At 43.1% G+C, this 23083-nt stretch overlaps 2 protein-coding genes and 1 non-coding gene across 4 annotated transcripts in view; 1 reads left to right on the forward strand and 2 right to left on the reverse strand.

The window, feature by feature from the left end:
* Positions 1-6291: 6291 nt before the first annotated feature.
* Positions 6292-6396, reverse strand: LOC113598321 (U6 spliceosomal RNA). The gene has a single exon (XR_003418998.1). It is a non-coding gene; the product is annotated as a U6 spliceosomal RNA (small nuclear RNA).
* Positions 6397-6746: 350 nt separating this feature from the next.
* On the reverse strand, positions 6747-10874 carry LOC113597258 (uncharacterized; the record flags this gene model as incomplete). Its single annotated transcript, XM_053203764.1, is given in 3 exon segments — positions 6747-8695; positions 9019-10185; positions 10188-10874. Coding segments are annotated over 3 exon segments (2265 nt in total), but the record flags the coding sequence as incomplete, so codon positions are not given.
* A 7753-nt stretch (positions 10875-18627) lies between these two features.
* LOC106976714 (cytochrome P450 20A1) overlaps positions 18628-23083 on the forward strand; it is a 74145-nt gene continuing 69689 nt past the window's right edge. The window contains exon 1 of one of the 2 annotated variants that reach the window (XM_015074155.3): positions 18628-18845. In XM_015074155.3, the coding sequence (XP_014929641.2) occupies positions 18774-18845 (72 nt within the window). In that variant the 5' untranslated portion in view covers positions 18628-18773. Of the gene's footprint in view, positions 18846-19242; positions 19461-23083 lie in introns of those variants that run through there. The other variant, XM_053215599.1, reaches the window with a different exon arrangement.

Here is a 23083-nt window from a genome sequence, read left to right on the forward strand (position 1 = left end):
GGATACTGTTTATTTTATAGTTAGCTTTATGTAAGAAAAACTGTTACAAAACTGTATGGCTGCTCTGTTGTCTTCAGAAACTCTTAAGGAGTATGGCTTTCTTTTCCCCAGTTGTACGCTTTTTATATAGTTGGAGTACAACAATTAGCAAAAAGTAAGCAGAGATCTAGCTAGACCGTCCTTTTCTATCAGATGCTTTGCTACAGAAATGAATCGATTAAGACAGAAAACTATCAAACATATATGTTTGTCTCTTATGTCAGTTTTTCTGGGACCCAGATTAAACAGGAACATTTCAGTGTTATCACAGATGGTGACAGTGACTTGAATGCATATATATGCACATAAAGGAGGATAGCTGAAAATTCGGAATTACTTGTTATAAAAAAAAACACTTGCAAATCGTGCTGCTACTTAAATATTTAAGGAATTCAGAAAGTTGTGTAGTTATCATAAAATGGTCCTTCTCATTTATATTACTGGAATTGACCATGAGAAAGAATATCAAGCCTTATTTATATCTAATTATTGACTGCAAACTGTGACTCAATATTTGTATGCCAAAAAAAGTGGTCTTAAAGTTGAGAAAATTTTAGATTTAATAAAAATGTGTAAATTTTGATTAGTCTTCTCATTAAAATGAAGTTACTGTTAATTTGGTGCAATACATTCTTTCCTTCCTCATCCTTTTAAGATTAAATATATAAGTTGTATATTTTATTTTGTTACATTGAGTGCTGTTTTAAATTTTTCAGTGTGTATATATGAGCTAATATTTGTTTCTGTATAGCATGATTGAAGATAATTGAGAATTTTGCACTTTTTTTAGTCCTTTGGAAATTTGTATTCTAACAGCTTTTAAGAATGTACATTTATTTTGTACATAATACATTAGCTTTGTGTATTAAATGGGTTTAAATCAAATAAAAAAATGATGTTACTTTCTTCAGTTTATCTGCAATTGTCACTTCATGGTCTGATTAGAACTTAGCCATGGCTAAATTATTTGGGCAAGGGATTGAATACAGTTTTTGTTAAGCAGTAATCACTGCTTCTTTCGTTGAGAATCTCTTCTGTAGTCCTATGTGTACAAGATAAAGATTATGTTAATTGACCAGTTTTTGTCATACAGAAAACAGATATTAAGCCTTTGGTTATAAATCTCCCTAGAAACATAGTTACGTTTTCCTCCCTTGGTTAATGATCATAAGAGATTTCCATTTGTAGTTAAATAATACATTGAGCTGAGTTTTTTAAAACTTTTATTTCCTTTCATATAATTAAAATCTTTTATTCATCAACTTTTGACAGTCTAAATGTTGACCTAATTCTCCTGTGTTTGTTAGGGTTAATAAAATTTAATCCATAATAAAACAGAATTCTAAGCTCTGTTTTAGTACTTTTTTAGTAGTTTAAGGTTTTTATTACTTTTGTTTCTAGATCTAGAGTAATGACACAACAGAAATGAACATTAACCTTTTTGTAGCCTAATACCATCTTTGCATGATACTACACTTTTAGTCACAGGACAAAGCCGTGTTATTTAAAGGCTTAATTAAGGCTGCCTTGGGACACCTGGGCCGCTCAGTCCATTGAGTCCATCTTCGGCTCAAGTCATGATCTCCCGGTTGGTGGGTTCGAGCCCCGCCTCTGGCTCTTTGCTGACACCTTGGAGCCTGGAGCCTGCTTCAGATTCTGTGTCTCCCTCTGTCTCTGTCCCCTCCCCTGTTCATGCTCTCTCTCTCTCAAAAATAAATAAACATTAAAAAATAATAATAAGACTGCCTTGCTTCTCTGAAATAAGTCAATAATGCCATACCAAGCATCAAACAAATGTATTTATTTTATGCAGTTATACTGGAGTTATATTTTCTCACCATGTATCATTCATTTGATGAGAAATTAAACCATTTTTTGAAACCTTTTATTATGAATTTTTTTTTACTACTTTTTTCACTACTAAACATATTAGAATAATTTTGACAGTCTATTCAATACTTGTAAAACTCTTTACCTCACAGTATGTTTGGTGCATTTTCTAAAGTTGTGTCAGGGGCACCTAGCTGGCTCAGTTGGTTAAGCATCTGGCTTCGGCTCAGGTCATGATCTCATGGTTCATGGGGTCGAGCCCTGTGTCAGGCTCTTTGCTGACAGCTCTGAGCCTGGAGGCTGCTTCAGATTCTGGGTCTCCCTATCTCTCATTCAAAAATGAATAAACATTTTAAAATTAAAAAAAACAACAACAACAATAGAAAGTGTCCCTTCAAAAGTGGTTCAATTGTAACTTTGCAGAAATTGGAGAGTGAGAGGAAGGCCTCAAAAAATTTGTGAATTAGCATTTTTCATGATCTAGTGATAGAAACTTCTTTTTGAAAGCAAGTGCCTTCTTACAGTATTCAACTTTAACTTATGTCCCAAATCATTTAACAAATCATGGATTCTCAAGCGTGCCTGGGTGGCTCAGTCGGTTAAGTGTCTGACTCTTGACTTCAGCTCACGTCATGATCTGACAGTTTGTGGGTTTGAGCCCTGCATTGGGCTCTGTGCTGACAGTGTGGAGCCTGCTTGGGATTCTCTCCCTCTCTCTCTTCCCCTCCCCTGTTGGCACACTCTCTGTCAGAATAAATTTTCAAAAAATCATGGATTCTCAGAAGAAAATAGTGTGCCAAGTCATTCCTATGCATATGGCATGACGATTAAAGAGATGTAAAGATGGGTTTAATTATTTAACCTAGAACAATAGTTGCAGAATCCTATTTAAGCATCTTTGGTCAGAATACTTCAAGCAACATCACAGAGGCATTGACATATGGGAAAACACATAAGAATGTGTTTAATGAGAACTTGAACAGTGTCAAACAGGTTGAAAATGGACATTGACAGCTTAAAAACGATCAGATTTTACATCTGAAAGGGAATATGTGGGTCATCAGGAACTTTTATTTGAGAAGACAATCTAAATTTTCATTAAAACCCAAAATCATTTTGAGAGGTTGTGTTATATGCAAATACTTTTGTTTTCCCATACTGACTAAATGAATAGAATATTAACTAACAGTCTTATTAATTAGAGCTATAGTCACATGGGGAGATTTATCCAGGTACAGGCTTTCTCCAGATGGTGTTACCGTGATGAACTTGTGATGGTTTAGGAATCGGCGCTATCACTATCCTAAAGAAAATCAAACTTGGGAATGCTAATTGACACAAGTTCACAAGAGTGACCTATATAAGTTACAGTGCAAATTCACTAATTTATAATGCAGTGTTTTCTAGTGGTTTCCTTCCTAAGACAACCTCATTTTTTTTTTTTTTGAGAGAAAGATTGTGCGCCCAAGTGGTGGAGGGACAGAGAGAGAGGACTCAGAGGATCCCAAGCAGGCTTTGCAGCAATAGCAGTCAGCCCAATGAGGGGCTCGAACTCACAAGCCTTGAGATCATGACCCGAGCTGAAGTTGGATGCTCAACTAACTGAGCCACCCAGGCATCCCAAGACAACCCTCATTCTTTAATTTCTCACAGTTGTCTTACATACTGTTAACAGATCCTAATGTACTAAGGTCACTACTATTTTTTTAAGTATATTGAAATGGGAAATTTTGATCTACCCATCAATATTGGTCAAGATTCTCAGATATTATCATATGTCTTTAATAGAATGGGATCCAGTGAAAGAGCTCAGGTCTGGAACAAAAGATCTGGCTTCAATTTACATTTCTCCTATAAAGTACCTCTATGACTTAGAGTAAGACACTTAAACCTATCTGGTTTTAGTTATTTCATGTGTAAAATAGTGTTAATGATGTTTAGGGATCAAATGAAATAACATTAAAGGATCAGAGGTAAGAAACACACTATTAGAGGGCACCGGGCTGGCTCAGTTTGAAGAGCTTGTAACTCATGGTCTTCGGGTCATGAGTTTGAGCCCCATATTTGGGTGTAGATATTACTAAAAAAGTAAATTAAAAAAAATCAGAACAAGAAAATAAGGGATCATTGACTGCCCTGTGAGTGTAAATTGTAAGTCCAGCACATCATTAATCAGAGCAGACACAGGCAATCATCTGAAGGATGTGTGATGAGATGTAGTAGGATGCCTGTTAGGTAAGCTGTGATTCATAAGATCATAAACCAAAAAATTTTTTAAAAAGAAATACACTGTTGTAATACATAATTTTAATTTCACTTTAATGAAAGTAGGCCAAATGACATACTGGTTGTAGGGATCCAGATTATTGTACTACATATGTTAAAGTGTTAGGTAACAAGTATGGAATTCTTCATAAAAACGTACCAAAAGATTAATAATAAGTTATACACTATTAAGGGAATATATGATACATACAATGTTATGGCAACACAGACTAAAATAAAGAGACAAATCTTATTCAAGGAGATCAGTTGCTTAGATAGTCTGACACAAAAGAGAAATTACTTCCTTGGCAAGGAGTAACCTTTTAGTAAGAGAGGCGAAGTAAGTTTCTTTGAAGTGAATAGCTAATACCCTGAATCTAATTACTATAAAATAGTACTTAACTGATAGATATTCTTTAAGTTGTGTCATTTTATTTAAAGGTCATTATACTACATTCCTGTTGGTGCTATAACAAACTGGCACAAATTTAGTGGTTTAAAACAACATAAATTCACTTTTACAATTCTGGAGGTCAGAAGTTAGAAATCAGTTTCAGTGATTCAGTTCAGTTTCTGTTTCTGACTTTTCTTGTGTCCTTCCTATTAGGACTATTGTGATTATGTTGAGCCCACATGAATAATCCAACTTGATCTTTCCATTTCAAGAGTTTTAGTTTAATCACCTCTGCAAAGTGTATTTTACCATGTAAAATAACATTTACAAATTCCAGAGATTAGGATGTGGACATATTTGGGTGCCATTATTCAGCCTGATACACTAATGAATGTGAAAAATAGTACATAGCACTTATGCATTCTTTTCTTTTTTGCTACCTGGGCCAAATTATTCCCTACTGTCTGAACAAAGAAAATTTCTCCAATTGAAAAGAATTTAAAAATTATCCTGTATATGTATTATGCCTCAATAAACTTGAAAAAAAAATTTTTTTTAATTTTTATTTTTTGAGAGAGAGAGAGTATGAGCAGGGGAAGGGCAGAGAAAGAGGGAGACACAGAATCCGAAGCAGGCTCCAGGCTCTGAGCTGTCGGCACAGAGCCTGACGTGGGCCTGAACCCACGAACCTTGAGATCATGACCTGAACTGAAGTCGGACGCTTAACCGACTGAGCCACCCAGGTGCCCCTGAAAAGATTATATTTTAAAAAATCTATCCAAGAAATACTATGACCCAAGATAAGCTAATTTGGCATTACTGCCAGGAAAACACTGCCAGGAAAAAAAGATGTGAAATCTTGATTATAAAAACAGAGATACTGCTGAAATGAAAAATTAACTTTATAAAACAAATAATTTCTGAATTATGTGTCTATATTTTATTTTTTATCCAAACACACTAGACCATTCTAGAATACCTAGGCATGTGCAATAACTAAGTTCACCTATCTTTGTTAGTTTATTGACTTTCAATCATAAAAACCATAGTTTACACATATTTTAAATTTGGCATTATGAAGGTATAATTTTAGGGCAGAAAGATAGAATATCACTTATGTAACAGTTTGTTAACTTCCTTTGTGAGTTCTAAAGTATTTTGACATGTCAACAAAATCCATACCAACATTCCCATCTCCCTAAATCTGTAGATTTCTTTCCCCTACAGCAGGGACCCACAAGCTTTTTCTGTTAAAGGACCAGATAATATTTTAGGCTTTGAGAGCCATGTGGTCTCTATCACAACTATTCATTTCTGCCATTGTGGCATGAAAGCAGCCATAGACAATACATAAATAAATGAGCATAGCTGTCTTCCCATAAAACTTTATTTACAAAAACAGATGGGGCCCCAATTCCTTAGTTTGCTGACTCCCTGCCAGGAAATATCTGGCATCTCAACTTGAATGACTGTTGGCCAGTATTCAATCCAGGCTTCAGTTAACCAAGCACATTCAGATCCAATATCAGGTGCTCAATGTAACACTAAAATCTCAAATCCTGAATGAATGAAACCATATAAATATACTTGCCCTTCCTAGCCTTTATATTTTATTCTTTTTAAACAGACATGCCTAGAATCCACCTATGTTCTCTCTGACACAAATTAACAAGGCCTTACTGTTTGTTTGATGTAGTGTTCTGCTCCAGGTTCAGACAAAAGGGGGTGCATTGTGTGTACAGAATTTTATTTTTATTATTTTTTAAAATATGCAACACTTCATGAATTTTCATGTCATCCTTGCTTAAGGGCCATGCTAATCTTCTCTATCATTCCAATTTTAGTATATGTGCTGCTGAAGTGAGCACTGTGTGTAGAGAATTTTAAAGCAATAGTAAACCAACTAAATGTCTTCTTTTTATTATCACCATGTGCTGGAAATCATAAAAATGTCAGTAATAAATTCCTCCATTCTGCTGGGGGTGCTCCACCACTAGCCTCTTTTTGTTGAAATGCCACTGTTAGGTTATTTCCTCTAGGAACTGATTAGGCATTTCTCTTTGTGGGCCATGAGGCGTTTAACTCTCTCTATAAGCCTGGAGATAATGAGGGGATATGGGAGTTCCTCCGGATAAAAGTCAATCTCTTGTGATATAACTGACCCATGTAATGCCCGAGGTCGCGAAACCCCCCCACAAGAGACCACCAGAGTCATAAGTCAAAGCCAAGCGGCAAGGGTCGTTTACTGCTGGTTCAAACCTGGACCTCTGCGCACTCGTCGCCAGTGACGAGTAGAGGCCTCGATCAGGGTTGGTACAGCGTTTTTATAGACAGAGACAAATAGCACAGGGGAGGTTTCAAATTATGAGGGGCCTGATTAGTTGGTTTTAAAGTAAGGACATTTGTTGTTCTCTGATTGGGCGTCCTTTGTCTGTTCTTTGGCGGGAAGGCTTTGTCCCTTACTTGTGGCAGGAGGAAAAGGGGGAAGGGGGAAGGGGGTAGGGGAGGAATGTGTTAAGCAAGCAGGTTTACAGAAGCGAGAAATGCCGGTTAGTTCATGTACAATCACTTATTCTATTACTTACCAGGCTACATTTAGGAAGTTTCACAACTTACTCTATTACATAGCGAGTTACATTCAGGAAAGGTTTCACAATGCTCGTAGCAAACAGCAAGCAAAACAGACTTCTCAGCAATTGTATTTTTTATCAAAGATCCATAATAAGCAGAAAAGAGAACTTAGCTTTAAACTAAGGCAGGGCTGTCATTTGGATTTAAAGCTGTTCTTTTCATTCCCCCCTTTTTCTTGTGCCTAAAGAGCCAATCTTGGATCTTCAATTTTCTATTTGTAATGTCTCGAGCGGTTGGTACTGAGTTCGTAAGACCATTAGTTGTATAGCATTGAACCTGTCTTGGACAAAATTAATAATTTTGTTTACGATGCAGGGGCCTAATATGAGAGCGAGAAGTAGAATGGCCAGAGGCCCGAGTAAAGCGGAGAGCAGGGTAGTTAACCAAGGGGACGCGTTGAACCAGGATTCAAACCACCCTTATTTGTGGACCGCGGGGTAGTATTAGGCTTACTTGTGGGCCATACTGACTGGTTTGGCCCTATTAGTGTTGGTGAAGCTTTGGGTTTTATTTTTAATCTTATCTGAATAACAGTTGCAAAGTAAGGCGGTCCCCGATACAGGTAAATTCCCCAATTTAGTCCCGTAATCCATCTTGTCTCCTTTTTTCCGTCCTCTAGGAATTTGATACGAATAAGGTTACAGGCACGGGTTTGCTTGGGACAGGGGCTGGCAAATTTCATGTCAATATAATGGGGTTTTACCTCCCATTTCCAGCTTCCATCATTGGTAGTAACACAACTCCAAGCCTTACAGTAGAGGGATTCGATTCCTCCACAGGTTTTTTTCATTGCTCCTGTTCTGAACCCGGGACATGCATAAAACCCACCAGATCTTATGCGCTTTTTTTCATTTTCTGGGGTTCCGGTCCATGACGGATTAGGACGCTGGCGGCTTCCGTTGGGGGGAAGTACCCCCATGGTTACGGCTACGTCCTCTAGGTTAAAATATAGATCAGGCCACCAGGCATTTAGGGGAGTATCGTCTGCTGTGGTAGTATTATAGACTTCCTGGGTTTCCAAATTAGAAACCTCCCAAGTTAAAGTATAGGGTATATGGGGGTTGCTCGCAATACTTATCAGTCCATAGGAGGTGAGCAGGAGCACGCTAATGAGTGTTCCTCCGATCATGGTGGGTCCAGAGCTGCTGCAACAGTCTTGGTATGGGACACCCAGGCCTTTGGTCTCAGCCGGTTTTCAGGGTCAGGTTTTCGACGCAGAGTCAATTTTAAAGGATAGGTCTTACTCTGGTCAACCGTCCAGGCGGTGTTGGCTTCCGGCACAAAGTCTTCTTGAACCGCAAAGGGATCAGCTGGTCGGGCGTGGGTGTAATGGATCCAGGTAGCAATCCCGTCGACTTTGAGAGCAGTGGGTATGGTTAGGATCACAATGTAGGGTCCCTTCCACCGTGGTTGGAGGGTCTCTTGCTTGTGTCTCTGCACGTATACCCAATCTCCGGGTCGGTAGTGATGCGGCTCAGGAGGGGGCCCGTTCTCATAAATGGCTCTCAATCTGGGCCAAACTTCCTGGTGGGTGTGCTGGAGTTCCCTCAGGGAAATAAGAAGTTTATGATCATCAAATTCAGTTAACACATTAAACTGTAGGTTGGGAATTATAGGGGGGGGGGCACTCCATACATGATTTCAAAGGGGGTTAATCCCAGTTTGTAAGGGGAGTTCCACACCCTGAACAGAGCGTAGGGGAGTAAGACTACCCAGTTAGCGCCAGTCTCCATGGTCAATTTAGTTAAGGTCTCTTTTAGAGTTCTATTCATTCTTTCTACCTGTCCTGAGCTTTGGGGTCTATATGCACAATGTAGTTTCCAATCAGCCCCAATAAACTGCGCTATCCCTTGTATTACCTTTGAAATGAATGCTGGTCCGTTGTCTGATCCTATTAGGGTAGGGAATCCGTACCTGGGCATGATGTCTTCCAACATTTTCTTTGCTACTACCTGCGCAGTCTCATGCTTGGTGGGGAAGGCCTCTGTCCATCCTGAAAAGGTATCTATAAACACTAACAAATATTTATATCCATATTTTCCAGGCTTTACCTCGGTGAAGTCTACTTCCCAATAGGTTCCCGGCCTGGTTCCGCGGGTTCTGGAGCCAGGGTTTTTCCCGTGGTTGGTGGCGTTAGTTAGTTGGCAAGCTTTACAGCTAGTAACTATCTGCTCGATTTTTGTCCTGGAGTCTTTAATGGTGATTCTAGCATGCCTTATTAAGTCTTGCATTTTTCTTGTGCCCATATGAGTGGCTCGGTGCATCTTGGATAAGACTTTATTTCCCATTTCTTCTGGGAGAATTATGCTACAGTCTGCTGCCCTCCACCATCCGTTAAGGCACTGAGTTAAAGGTAATTTTTGGATCCAGTTTAGGTCTTCTTTAGTGTAGGCGGGATTTTCTGGTAAACTAGCTGAACTGGGGTCTGGTAGGGTGGTCATTAAAGCACAGTCCACCTGTAAGGCTGCCTCTCAGGCCACCTGGTCAGCCAAATTATTTCCTCTGGCCACCGGTGTAATCGGTTTTTGGTGGCCTGGGCAATGTATGATGGCTAGTCGTTTAGGCAGCCAGAGTGCCTTTAAAAGAGCCAATATTTCTTCTTTGTTTTTGATAGTTTTCCCCTCTGCAGTTAACAGTCCTCTCTCTCTGTATATAGCTCCATGTATGTGGGCCGTAGCAAAAGCATATCTGCTATCAGTATACACGTTTAGTCTCTTGTCTTTTCCCAAAGTCAGTGCCTTGGTTAAGGCCACAAGTTCAGCCCGTTGGGCAGAGGTGCCAGCTGGCAAAGGCTCTGCCCAAACAGTCTCAGTTTCAATTGTGACTGCTGCCCCCATGTACCTTTGACCCTGATGTACAAAGCTGCTGCCGTTAGTGAACCAGGTAACCTCGGCGTCTGGTAGAGGGTGATCCTGTTAATCTTCCCGAACTCCATGAACCTGTGCCAATACCTCAGTGCAGTCATGGAGGGGGGTATCTAAGTCCAGGTCTGGTAACAGGGAGGCAGGGTTTAGTGTTCGGGGGGGGGAGCATAAATGATTCTGAGGGGATTTAATAATAGTCCCTGGTAGTGAACCAGTTGGGCGTTACTTATCCATCAGTCAGGAGGTTGTTTGAGGACTCCCTCGATGGCATGAGGGGTTGTAACATGTAACTCTTGTCCCATAGTTAACTTATCAGCATCCTTTACCATTAGAGCTGTAGCAGCGATCATATGGAGGCAAGGGGGCCAGCCAGCTGCTACTGGGTCTAGTCTTTTTGAAAGATAGGCAATGGGCCTGGGCCATGGACGAAGGAGTGGCGTCAAAACTGCTTTGGCTACCCCCTTATTTTCATCTACGAAGAGATGAAAGGGTTTGGAGACATCGGGGAGCCCTAAGGCTGGCGCCGACAACAGGGCGAGTTTAATTTGCTGGAAAGTCTGCTCAGTTTTCTCTGTCCACTCAAAGGGCGCCTGTTCTCGGGTGACCAGGTAAAGAGGTTTAGCCATCTCGGCGAACCGAGGTATCCACAAGCGGCAGAACCCGGCCGATCCCTGGAATTCTCTTACCTGCTTTCGCGTTGTGGGTCGGGGGGGGGGGGGTTGGGGGATGCGGAGGACGGTTTCCTTCCGTGCATCAGTGAGCCATCGATGGCCTTCTCTTAACAAATACTCCAAGTAGGTTACCTCGGATCTGCAAATTTGGGCTTTCTTTGCTGAAGCCTGGTACCCCAGGGCACCAAGTGTCCGGAGGAGGTTCCTGGTGCCTTGCAAGCAAGCTTGGGCAGTTTCAGCAGTGATTAAAAAGATCGTCGACGTACTGCAAGAGAGTCACTTCGGGGTTTTGATTCCGGTACTCACCCAGATCCTCGTGAAGTGCCTCATCGAACAAGGTGGGTGAGTTTTTAAATCCTTGGGGGAGCCGGGTCCAGGTGAGTTGCCCATTTATGCCCCTCTCAGGGTCGGACCACTCGAAGGTGAAGAGCTCTTGGTTTTTGGGGGCCAGAGGCAGGCTGAAAAAAGCATCTTTCAAATCAAGGACAGTATACCATTGTCTTTCTGGGCTGAGGGCACTTAGGAGGGTATAGGGGTTGGGTACTGTTGGGTGTATGTCCATGACTCGGCGGTTAACTTCTCTCAGATCTTGTACTGGACGGTAGTCCGCACTGTTAGGTTTTCGTACAGGCAGCAGGGGGGTGTTCCAGGCTGAATGGCAGGGACGCAAGATGCCTAAGTCTAGGAGGCGACGGATATGTGGCGTGATGCCATTTCTGGCCTCCATTGACATCGGGTATTGTCGGACGCAAACTGGATCTGCCCCCGGTTTCAGCTCTATGAATAGAGCCGGGCGATGTTTAGCCAACCCCATACCCCCGGTTTCAGCCCATGCTTCTGGAAACTGCTGGAGCCAGGGCTCTATGTTTTGACTTTGTGAGGGTGGCTCCTGATGGAGTCGATATTCATCTTCTAATCTTAGAGTAAGTATGGTCACGGGTTGGTTGTGAGGGCCAGTCACTTGGGGGCCCCCTGGCGTAAAATGAATCTGGGCCCCCATTTTAGTGAGCAAGTCTCTTCCTAATAAGGGGCAGGGGCTGTCGGGGATGACTAGGAAGGAATGGGTGACCTTTCCATTTCCTAGGTCCACAGTCCTCTGGGTGGTCCAGGGATATTTTTTTATTCCGGTAGCCCCTTGGACCCAGGAAGATTTTTCAGAAATTTTTCCATGGGGTCTGATCAAGACCGAATGTTGTGCCCCTGTGTCGATTAGGAATTGAACTGGGTTCCCCTCCACTTGTAGCGTTACCCTAGGTTCGGGGAGGGGATCCGAACCCCGTCCCCCCTATTCCGCATCTTGAGTGAAGAGGGCGGGTGTGGTTTTTGGCTGCCACGGTTTTTGATTATGACGTGGCTTTTTCTTTTTAGGGCATTCTCGGGCCCAATGGCCTTTTTCTTTGCAATAGGCACATTGGTCTTTATCCAGGGGCTTTTGGACGACAGCGGCCAGGACTTTGGTCATTTTTTTCGGTAGCTTTAAGTTGCCTGTCCTCTGGAGTCTCTCTATTATTATAGACACGCTGGGCAATGCGGAGTAAGTCCTGAATCTGTTTTCCCTCCAGGTCCTCTAGTTTCTGGAGTTTCTTTTTAATATCAGTGGCTGCCTGATTTACAAAGGCCATTACAACAGCAGCTTGATTTTCGGGGGCCTCGGGGTTCATGGGGGTATACTGTCTGAAGGATTCCATTAATCTTTCTAAATAAGCGGCAGGGCTCTCTGTCTTACCTTGTATTACTGAATACACTTTTGCCAAATTAGTGGGCTTGCGTGCAGCAGCCCGGAGACCCGCCATTAGAGTCTGGCGATAAATGCGTAGCCGTCCCCTACCTTCTGCCGTGTTGTAGTCCCAGCCATCCTGTGGGGGTTGGGTCAAGGGAAAAGCTGTATTAATGAGATCAAGGTTAGCAGTGGGTTGGCCGTCATCTCCAGGAACCAGCTTTCTTGCTTCCAATTGAATTCTTTCTCGCTCCTCGGTGGTGAACAGGATTCGGAGGAGTTGCTGACAATCATCCCAGGTGGGTTGGTGGGTGAACATAACGCTGTCCAGGAGAGCTATTAAATCTTTAGGGTTATCAGAAAATCGGGCATTCTGGGTTTTCCAGTTATATAGGTCACTGGTGGAGAAGGGCCAGTATTGAAGCCGGGGGTTCCCCGTATCATCGGGAGGCCCTATTTCCCGTAAGGGTAGAGCTACGGTGGAGTCAGGAAGGCGGAGTCCTGGCTCATGTGGGGCCCGCCTACGGGTACATCCAGCCGGCCCTTGGATTTCGCCCCCACTAGGCATGGGCACGGGTTGAGCCTCCCTATTTTCTAGTTCTTCCATTGGCTGGGCTACGGGAGGCTCTGCCGGCGCAGGGGGAATGGGGTCGGGAGCAGGAATGGGGGCAGCTTGAGGAATAAGGGGGGGAATCTGGTAAGGGGGAGGGTCAAGGGAAAGTGAATCTTGGCTGTCGGGGAGAACAGGGGGTGCATTCGGAGTTTGTGGCTTGGGAGGGTTGGTAGGTTTAGCCGCTAGAATTTTGCATGGCCCTGTTGTTAAGAAAGAGGCCATCCAGGGAGGTGGGTTTTCTACTAAATCTTGCCACACCAGAATATAGGGAATCTGATCCGAGTGACCTTCTTTCCCTGGTAGGAAAATTTTTGATTTTACTTTAAGGACCACAGGGAGGCAGAAGGTTCCCTCTGTAGGCCAATTGACGCCAAAGGTGGGCCATTCAGAGCGGCAATAGGTGATCAACTTCCTTTTGCGATTGTCTAGGCTTAAGCTGTGTCCTCTAGCTCTTACATCTTTGAAATTGGTGAGGAGGAGGGAGAGAGGGGTGCTCTGCGTTTGGCCCATGTTATGATTCTGAGGAAGAGGAGAAGAGAAGGGGGCGCAGGCAGCACGAAGGCGGGGGGGGGCGCGCCGCTGGCCAGGGGGCGGCACGGAGGGGGCCCTGAAGCGGCTGAAATTAGCGGTGGAGGAGTTCGCGCAGGCGACCTCCGAGGGTGAGACCCCCAGCGGCCTGGCTGGGCCCCGGGCGGAGGGGCGGGAGGGAAAGCCGCAGGGAGCTGAGGAAGGAGGAGAGAGGAACAAAGGATGGAATAATTAATTCTGATCAGCCGAGAAAACAATTCCAATAAAGCGTCCGACCCATGAAAGAAAAACAAGAACTAACAAGAATCTTTCGCAGCGGTTCCAACTTTCTGGTGCTGTTTTGGCCAACCCGGTAGAAAGGGTTACGGCTAGGATGGTTATTATTACAAAGGCCCAGGGGTGACAATACATTTAGACTGACACAGAAGCACTCAAGTACTCGTCCGTCCGCGTCCCTCGCGGGAGCTTAGGTGCCTCTTAGCATAGGCGGGCAGGTATAAACCCCCTGCTTGGATCAAAAGATTTTGACTGCCTTAAGCCATATGAGGACCACCACGGAAATTGGGTTAGAGCCCACTCGAATCCCGTAGCTTACGCCGTGGGACTACACATAGGGTAAGTCAGGCGCGTGCCCCTGACTCTCAACAATCATTCCAGTCAATTCAACAGACAGAGACACACAGACACACATCACATCAGAATACGGGTAACAATTGGCATGCCTAGATGGTTTTTCTTTTAGACGCCTAGAGATATTTTTTTAGCACTCTGGAAGTTCACAGAGAAAATGAAAGTATTTAGTTCGCAGGCGCGTTGGGCATAAGCAGCCCACAGAAAAGAATCCTGATGGGCCAAAAAGGCCCCCTGATGGACCAAGAAGGTCCCCTGATGGGCCAAGAAGGCCCCCAGATGTCAGTGGACGTCTCCAACTGACCCCGGCCGGGTGCCCTATAGCGCGTCCGCCAGGGTCACACCAGCTTCCAGACAGAACCGGTTCTCCAGAGAAGAAACACAGATCAGAGAAAAGGAAGAACGTTAAAGCCGGCTTACTTACCGATCGGAATCAGATACGACCCGTTAACCAGAAGTCTGGTGGGCTCGGGGGAAATCTCGGTGGAACCTCCAAATGTAATGCCCGAGGTCGCGAAACCCCCCCACAAGAGACCACCAGAGTCGTAAGTCAAAGCCAAGCGGCAAGGGTCGTTTACTGCTGGTTCAAACCTGGACCTCTGCGCACTCGTCGCCAGTGACGAGTAGAGGCCTCGATCAGGGTTGGTACAGCGTTTTTATAGACAGAGACAAATAGCACAGGGGAGGTTTCAAATTATGAGGGGCCTGATTAGTTGGTTTTAAAGTAAGGACATTTGTTGTTCTCTGATTGGGCGTCCTTTGTCTGTTCTTTGGCGGGAAGGCTTTGTCCCTTACTTGTGGCAGGAGGAAAAGGGGGAAGGGGGAAGGGGGTAGGGGAGGAATGTGTTAAGCAAGCAGGTTTACAGAAGCGAGAAATGCCGGTTAGTTCATGTACAATCACTTATTCTATTACTTACCAGGCTACATTTAGGAAGTTTCACAACTTACTCTATTACATAGCGAGTTACATTCAGGAAAGGTTTCACAATGCTCGTAGCAAACAGCAAGCAAAACAGACTTCTCAGCAATTGTATTTTTTATCAAAGATCCATAATAAGCAGAAAAGAGAACTTAGCTTTAAACTAAGGCAGGGCTGTCATTTGGATTTAAAGCTGTTCTTTTCACCCAAGAGAAATTTCTTTTCTTTTTTTTTTTTTTTAAGAAAAAAGAGTTTAACTCCATTTTTATTCAAAGAAATGCTAATTAAAATAACACTGATTCATATTCACCTATGAAACTGACAAGGAATCTTTAAAGTTCTTATAATCATTTTTGGCAAGAATGGTATGAAATGAGGATTCCATGTGCTGTTAATGACATTGCAATCTGGTACAGCACAATCCATTGATTACTAGCAGCTGGGAACATAATTTCTTTTTTTTTTTTCCTTTTTTTATTTATTTTTTTAATATATGAAATTTATTGTCAAATTGGTTTCCATACAACACCCAGTGCTCATCCCAAAAGGTGCCCTCCTCAATACCCATCACCCACCCTCTCCTCCTTCCCACCCCCCATCAACCCTCAGTTTGTTCTCAGTTTTTAACAGTCTGCAAGAGAAATTTCTAAAAGACTTTTATGTGATGAAAAGATGCTCAACATCACTCATCATCAGTGAAATACAAATCAAAACCACAATGAGATACCACCTCACACCAGTAAGAATGGCTAAAATTAACAACTCAGGCAACAACAGAGGCTGGTGAGGATGTGGAGAAAGACGATCTGTTTTGCACTGCTGGTGGGAATGCAAACTGCTGCAGCCACTCTGGGAAACAGAATGGAGGTTCCTCAAAAAGTTAAAAATAGAACTACCCTATGACCCCACAATTGCACTACTAGGTATTATCCAAGGGATATAGGTGTGCTGTTTCAAAGGGGCACATGCACCCCAATGTTTGTAGCAGAGCTATTGATAATAATAGCCAAAATATGGAAAGAACCCACATGTCCATCAACAGATAAATAAAGATGTGGTATATATATACAATGGAGTATTACTCGGCAATCAAAAATAGTGAAATCTTGCCATTTGCAACTACGTGGATGGGACTAGAGGGTATTATGCTAAGCGAAAATAGTCAGAGAAAGACAAATATATGACTTCAGACATATGGACTTTAAGATACAAAACAGATGGTCTGTGTCCCCCCATCTCTCTGCCCCTCCCCTGCTCATGCTCTCTGTCTCAAAAATAAAAACATTAAAAAAAAAAAGATACAAAACAGATGGGGGAGCCTGGGTGGTTCAGTCAGTTCAGTGTCCGACTTTGGTTCAGGTCATGATCTCACCGTTCGTGGGCTCGAGCCCCGCATCAGACTCTGTGCTGACAGCTCAGAGCCTGGAGCCTGCTTCGGATTCTGTGTCTGCCTCTCTCTCTGCTCCTCCCCTGCTCATATGCTCTCTCTCAAAAATAAATAAAGATTAAAAAAATTTTTTTAAGATACAAATAGATGAACAAAAGGAAGGGAGGCAAAATTAATATAAAAACGGAGGGGGACAAAACATAAGAGACTCTTACATACAGAGAACAAACTGAGGGTTGCTGGAAGGGTTGTGTTTGGGGGGGATGGGCTAAATGGGGAAGGGGCATTAAGGAGGAGACTTGGTGGGATGAGCACTGGGTGCTGCTATACATAGGGGATGAATCACTGGAATCTATTCCAGAAATCATTATTGCACTACATGCTAACTAACTTGGATGTAAATTTAAAAATAAATAAAAAATAAAAATAAATGCTCGGTGATAGTCATCACATCACTATGGTATTTAAATTCCTTTTCATACATTTAAAAGAGATACAATAATTTCAAATGTGAATATTTACAATACACTGAAAATTTAATCCTTTTAAGTCAAGATAAAAATTTTAGATGTCAACATCAAAATGTGTGAAAGTATATACATGGTTTCATAAAATATTTTTAGGTAGGGGCACCTGGGTGGCTCAGTCGGTAAAGCCTTCGACTTCGGCTTAGGTTGGTGGATTCCAGCCTCGCGTCAGCTCTGGACTGACAGCTCAGAGCCTGAGCCTACTTCAGACTCTGTGTCTCCCTCTCTCTCTGCCTGTCCCCCACTCGAGCTCTGTCTCTGTCTCAAAAATAAATAAAACATTAAAATACATACATACATACATACATACTTTTCTCTTTAAAAAAAAGTACAATTTCTGCGAAATAAAATATCAAATAGCAACATTTATATTTGCTATAGATGCCAAAAGCCTTGGCATTTTCAATGAGATGTTTCATGCTTACTCGAGAAGTCATTTATCACAGATGTTCTAAAATGCAATCTCAAATGATTCCACTTACTGAATTGCTGCCTTTGTGTGTGAATGTATGTGTGTCTGTGTGTGTGAGAGACACACACTTTATACTATGAAAGCTATAAAAACCATACATACTTTGAGTGTGCATTCACTAAATGGAACACCAGTAAGTAATGGCCTTTGCCTTACATTATACATATCAAAAATTCTGAATCACGGCTTGGGTGGCTTGGTTGGTAAGGGGTGGGACTGTTGATTTCAGCTCAGGTCATAATCTCCCAGTACGTGGGACAGAACTCTGGGACTGGGTCCACGCTGACAGTCTGGAGCCTGCTTAGGATTTTCTCGCTCTCTCTTTTTCTGCCTCTCTCCTGCTCAAGCGCTCTCTCAAAATTAACAAACAAACAAACAAAGCCTTCTGAGTCCTGTGAAAAAGAAGAGGGATCCTAGGATATTTTTATGTTCAGAATAACTAGTGCTAAATACTAACGAGCATTTTGCTAGGAACTGTATTAAGTACTTTCCATAAAATACCTCATTTATTCCAGCAGGCAACTCTGTGTGGTATTATTTCCATTGCTTTATATATAAGGAAATGGAAGCTTAGAAAATTCAATTTTCTGAAACTCTAGCAGAGTCAGGAAATCTTACCATAACTGAACAGTTCGCTGCCTTCAATCACGAGAAAGTGTCAAGGAATCACATTTATTAGCACTTCAAATAATTTTTCGAAACAAGGAACATCTAACGATGCTTGACTCTTAAGACACTCCTGTCCAGGTTAGCTTGGGTCAGTGGTTCTCACGGTGTTTAACAGCTTTGTTAAATAAAGCACAGACTTGCGGAATCCCTCTCGCTCCCAGGGTGGGGTAGAGAATCAGAATTCCTAGCAAGTTCCCCGGTGCTGCTGCTGCTGCTCCGGAAGCTACGCCGGAAGAATCTTTGGTTTATGAGTTTTAATCCTAAAACCATTGGGACAAGTGTTGGTCTGGGCAGAGCGATGGTAAGTCCTAACGTGTTTCAGAAGCCTAGACTCCACTTTCTCCTGCGACAGGAACCCTAAATCATGGGCGTGCCCCGAGGCCTTGTCCGCCGCCAACTCCGCCCTGGGGTGTGGCTCCGGCCCCGCCGCGGGCCTCGGCACTCCATTGCTCTCCCCGCCAGCCTCGCCTGGCCCCGGCCCCGCCCCCCGGTGGGCCCATTGGCTCGCAAGGTCCACAGGGCGCCTCTGCCCTCACGCCCATTCCGCAGAGCTGGTCAGGCTGAGGCGCTGCTGCCGGAGCGCGGGGTGTGAGACGTGGCTCGTCGGCGGAAGAGCCATGTTGGACTTTGCCATCTTCGCCGTTACCTTCCTGCTGGCGTTGGTGGCAGCGGTGCTCTACCTCTATCCGGTAATCGCCGTCTCGGCCTCGGGGACTCTGACAGCCGCCCCAGCCTCTGTTGCCGTATCCGCGTCGCTCTGCGCGCAGTGGGCCGCAGGGAGCGGGCCTGAGAGGAGGGCTCCCGCTCTCGCTTGTGTTCCTGTTCCCGCATCGCGCAGCTGCAGCTCTCGGGCACGTGACGCCTCGCGGGGTGCGCGCGGGCTGCGCTGGGAGAGCGGAGCGGGCGGCTGGAGGACCCCTCTGGCGCGCACGGCCAGGGACGCGTTGCCGCCTGAGGGCTTAGGGCCGTTCTTCTGGGTCCTGCTGCCTACCTGCTCCCGGCACTGCCACGCCTCTGTCACAGGCTGCGTGAGCAGTACTTTGGGGTGACTTTTGGGCAGTAATCCTGCCAAACCCAAATTCCATTTTCCAGGGTGTCTGGGAGGAAACTTGAGGGTGCGAGAGTGCTCCACTCCTTTGTCCTTTTCTGAGGATTCTCCTCGATTTTTTTTTTTTTCTCCTTCGTGTCCTGCCTTTCGATCAGTCTTTCCGTCTGTTAACGAAATCCAAAGTCCTCACGGCCCAGATCGGTCTTGCTTTTCGCAGGGCCTCGGAAGCAAATGGGGCTGTGGAATGAGCGTTGTGGTGGGTTAGTTCCTGAGCTTGAAGTAGCGACTTTGCGTTAGCTCTGAATCTTGTTCTACTAGACTTATCTGCTTGCCTTTATCAGCCTCAGGGGGTGATTCTGAGAGGGAAAGGAGCTAGTAGATGAGCAATCATCTCTTAACCTGTTTACAAAAGACGGTGGTGTTTTCGTGGAAAAAGTTAAGTAGCTGAGCTCCCCAAAACCTCACTGATAATAATGAGAGAACACCTTAAATGTTCAGAGATGTAAATGGATTAGATTGTAATATTGCAGCTACACAACCTGTAATGTCCTGTATCCTGTTTATCTAGAAACTAAAGGTTTAGTGACTCCAGATCCTGAGGGTTTTTTTTTTTTGTTTTTGTTTTTGTTTTTTAATGTGTGTTTATTTTTGAGAGGGAGAGACAGCACAAACGGGAAGGGCAGAGACGGGGGAGGGCAGAGAGAGAGAGAGAGAAGGAGAAGAGAGGGTGACAGAATCCGAAGCAGGCTCCAGGCTCTGAACTGTCAGCACAGAGCTGGTTGCAGGGCTCGAACCCACCTGCTATGAGATTGTGACCTGAGCCGAAGTTGGGACCCTCCAACAACTGAGCCACCCAGGTGCCTCTCCAGATCTTGAATTTTTGATAATCTTTAAATGAGATTGCCCTTTGATTAGTCTATAGGAAGGAGCACTGTTTAGTCTTTCAGCCAGATACGGTTCCATGTACTGGCTATACAGCAGTGAACAAACCAGGCAGAAAATTCATATTCTGGTGAGGGGGAACAGATAATATAAACAAATAACACTAAAATACTAGTATTAAGTATTATGGATCAAAATAAAGTTGGGAACAGGTAGTGTTATTTTAAAGGATGGTCAGTTTTTTTAAGGAAAAATATTCCAGAGTGGCTGCACCAATTTGTATTCCTACCAACAATGCAGGAGGATTCCTTTCTCTCTACATCCTTGCTAACAGTTGTTATTTCTTGAGTAGAACTATCCTACAATCCAGTAATTGTACTACTGAGTATGTAACAAAAAATGCAAAAACTCTAATTCGAAGGGATACATGCATCCCTATAGAGCATTATTTATAGCAGCCAAATTATGGAAGTAGTGCAAGTGTCCATCCATAGATGAATAAAGAAGATGTGGTGTATACTTACAATGGAATATTATTCAGCCATAAAAAAGAATGAGATCTTGCCATTTGTAGTGACATGGATAGAGCTAGAGAGTATAATGCTAAGTGAAATAGGTCAGAGAAAGACAAATACCATATGATTTCATTCATTTTTGGCATTTAAGAAAGAATAAATGAGCAAAGGGGGGAAAAGAGACAAACTAAGAAACAGACTCTTAACTATAGAGAACAAACTGATGGTTATGAGGAGAGGTAGTGGGAGGATGGGTGAAACAGGTGATGGAGTTTAAAGAGTGCACTTGTCACGGTGAGCCCCACATGTTGTGTGAAAGTGTTAAATCACTATATTGTACACCTGAAACTAACACAGTATATTAACTATACTGGAATTTAAAATTAAAAATATTAATAAAATAGGATGACCAAGAGGTAAGGAGAAATTGGAAAAGAGACCTGAAGGAGATGAGGGAGGGAGCAAGCCATTCAAGTATCTGAGAAAGCATGCCAGACAAAGAGAATAGCATATGCACATCTTCAGGGGGAAACATCCTAATGTGTTCCAGGAAAACAGAAGACTAGTGTGGCTGGAGTGGAGTGAGGAAGAAACTAGTAAGAAAGGTAAAATCAGAATGTTGGGGAGGAAAGGCAGGTTTTTGTTGTAGGCCAGTTTATGGACTTGGCATTCATTCTGAAGTAAGCCACTGGAGGGTTTCAACAGAAGAGTGACATTTTAAATTTAAGGGAGTTAAAAATTTAATATTATTAGTTAAATCTTAAGCAAATCATTTTGACTGATATGTTAATAAACTTGTGGACCTAGGGTAAGAGTAGAAGTAGGCAGGGTAGTTAGGAAGCTGTTAAAATAATTTTGGTGAGATCTGGTGCTAGCTTGATAGCAGAGATAGTGTGGAGGGAAGAGGGGTATATTTCATTTGGAGCATAGACAATTTAATAGGAGGGAAGGTGGAATATATCGGCATACATGTAGGCAGATGATAGTCATGGTGTGGAAGTTATTTCCTGATTGCTTTCATTTTTTCAATGGAAAAGTAGCAAGATCAGTTACTGGTGGGGATAGGGGATTCAAAGAAAGAAAAGGAGCAGAAGAGCCATCTAGAAGATTACAGAATGATAGACTAGGGAAGTGTGTGATTTCCAGGCAGTTCACTGGGGGTTCATGAAATTAAAATAATACTAGTCAGCATGGTTGTGTTTCTCTTCAGCTCTGTGGATTCAGGGACAGTTTGTCAGATGTTGGATTTAATTAGAATTGGGGTTTTGCTGGGACACCAGGATGTAGGGCAAAAGGATACAGGACAAAGGAATGTTTATAATGACGTACCATGGAATCTAACCTGAGTAAAGTGGAAAATGAATATGTAAGTGGGTGTGTTAAAAGTACTTTTTGGGGTAAAAATAGTTTTTGGAGTGAAGATAATAAAAATAGTTGAGAAGGAAAGATAGGAGGTGCTTGGAGATTTGGATGCTTAATGTTAAAATTCTGGAGATGTTGAAGTTATTGGTCATGTAAAAATCTAATTTATGGGGACGCCTGGGTGGCTCTGTTGGTTGAGCGTCCAGCTTTGGTTCAGGGCATGATCTCGTGGTTTGTGAGTTCGAGCCCTGCGTTGGGCTCTGTGCTGACAGCTCAGAGCCTAGAGCCTGCTTCAGATTCTGTGTCTCCCTCTCTCTCTCTGCCTCTCCTCCATTCACACACTCTCTACCAAAAATAAACGTTAAGAATTAAAAAAAAAAAAATCTAATGTATGACCATGGGAATGAGTTGCTAAGATAGGGTGGAGGCTTGAATAGGGGAGAGATGGGTCAGGGAAAGAGGATAAACTTCTGTAGGTATAGGAGTCTGGGGATGAGAGAAGACCTAAGGTTGGTAGTCCTGGCCTTTGTGTGGTGTCTAATATAAGTAAGGAAAAAGATCATAATAACACTCTGGATAGTCTCAAGGCCAATGGTAGTGGTGAGGCAGTGAAATGGGGAGATTGAAGTTTTGCAGGGTTTTGTCCAGGTGCATACCAATTTTGGGATCCCTCTCATCATTTTAGCTATTTGGGAGATGTGGATGTAGTAAAGAGTGGGAGAGCATTTTACCTGGCATTCTGAGGTTCACTCTTCATTTTTGCTGATGAAATGTGGCATTTGCTATAGGAACCATTTTATCCAGAGGATGCACAGACTTCTAATGCTCCCTCTTCCTGTTTGCTGATGGAGTTGTGGAAACCAGGATTAGGTTAGTGGGGAGGGATTGTACTTAGTATTTCCACATCGTTAGAGTTTATTCACCCCTGCATGTCAGTAGTTTTTTCCAAATATTCAACATTTCTGTTGTAACACTACTCTGTGAAGGTGTCCAAATATTCAAAGACATCAGTTGCATTTTCTTCAGCGTGAAGATACACATTCTGGAGCCATCCATCTTCCTTCCCCAGCTGGTACTGGTTATAGTCTCCTTCAGTTTAGCTCTTGTTCTTTTACTATCA

Source organism: Acinonyx jubatus, chromosome C1, assembly GCF_027475565.1.
Source record: "Acinonyx jubatus isolate Ajub_Pintada_27869175 chromosome C1, VMU_Ajub_asm_v1.0, whole genome shotgun sequence".
NCBI lineage: Eukaryota > Metazoa > Chordata > Mammalia > Carnivora > Felidae > Acinonyx > Acinonyx jubatus.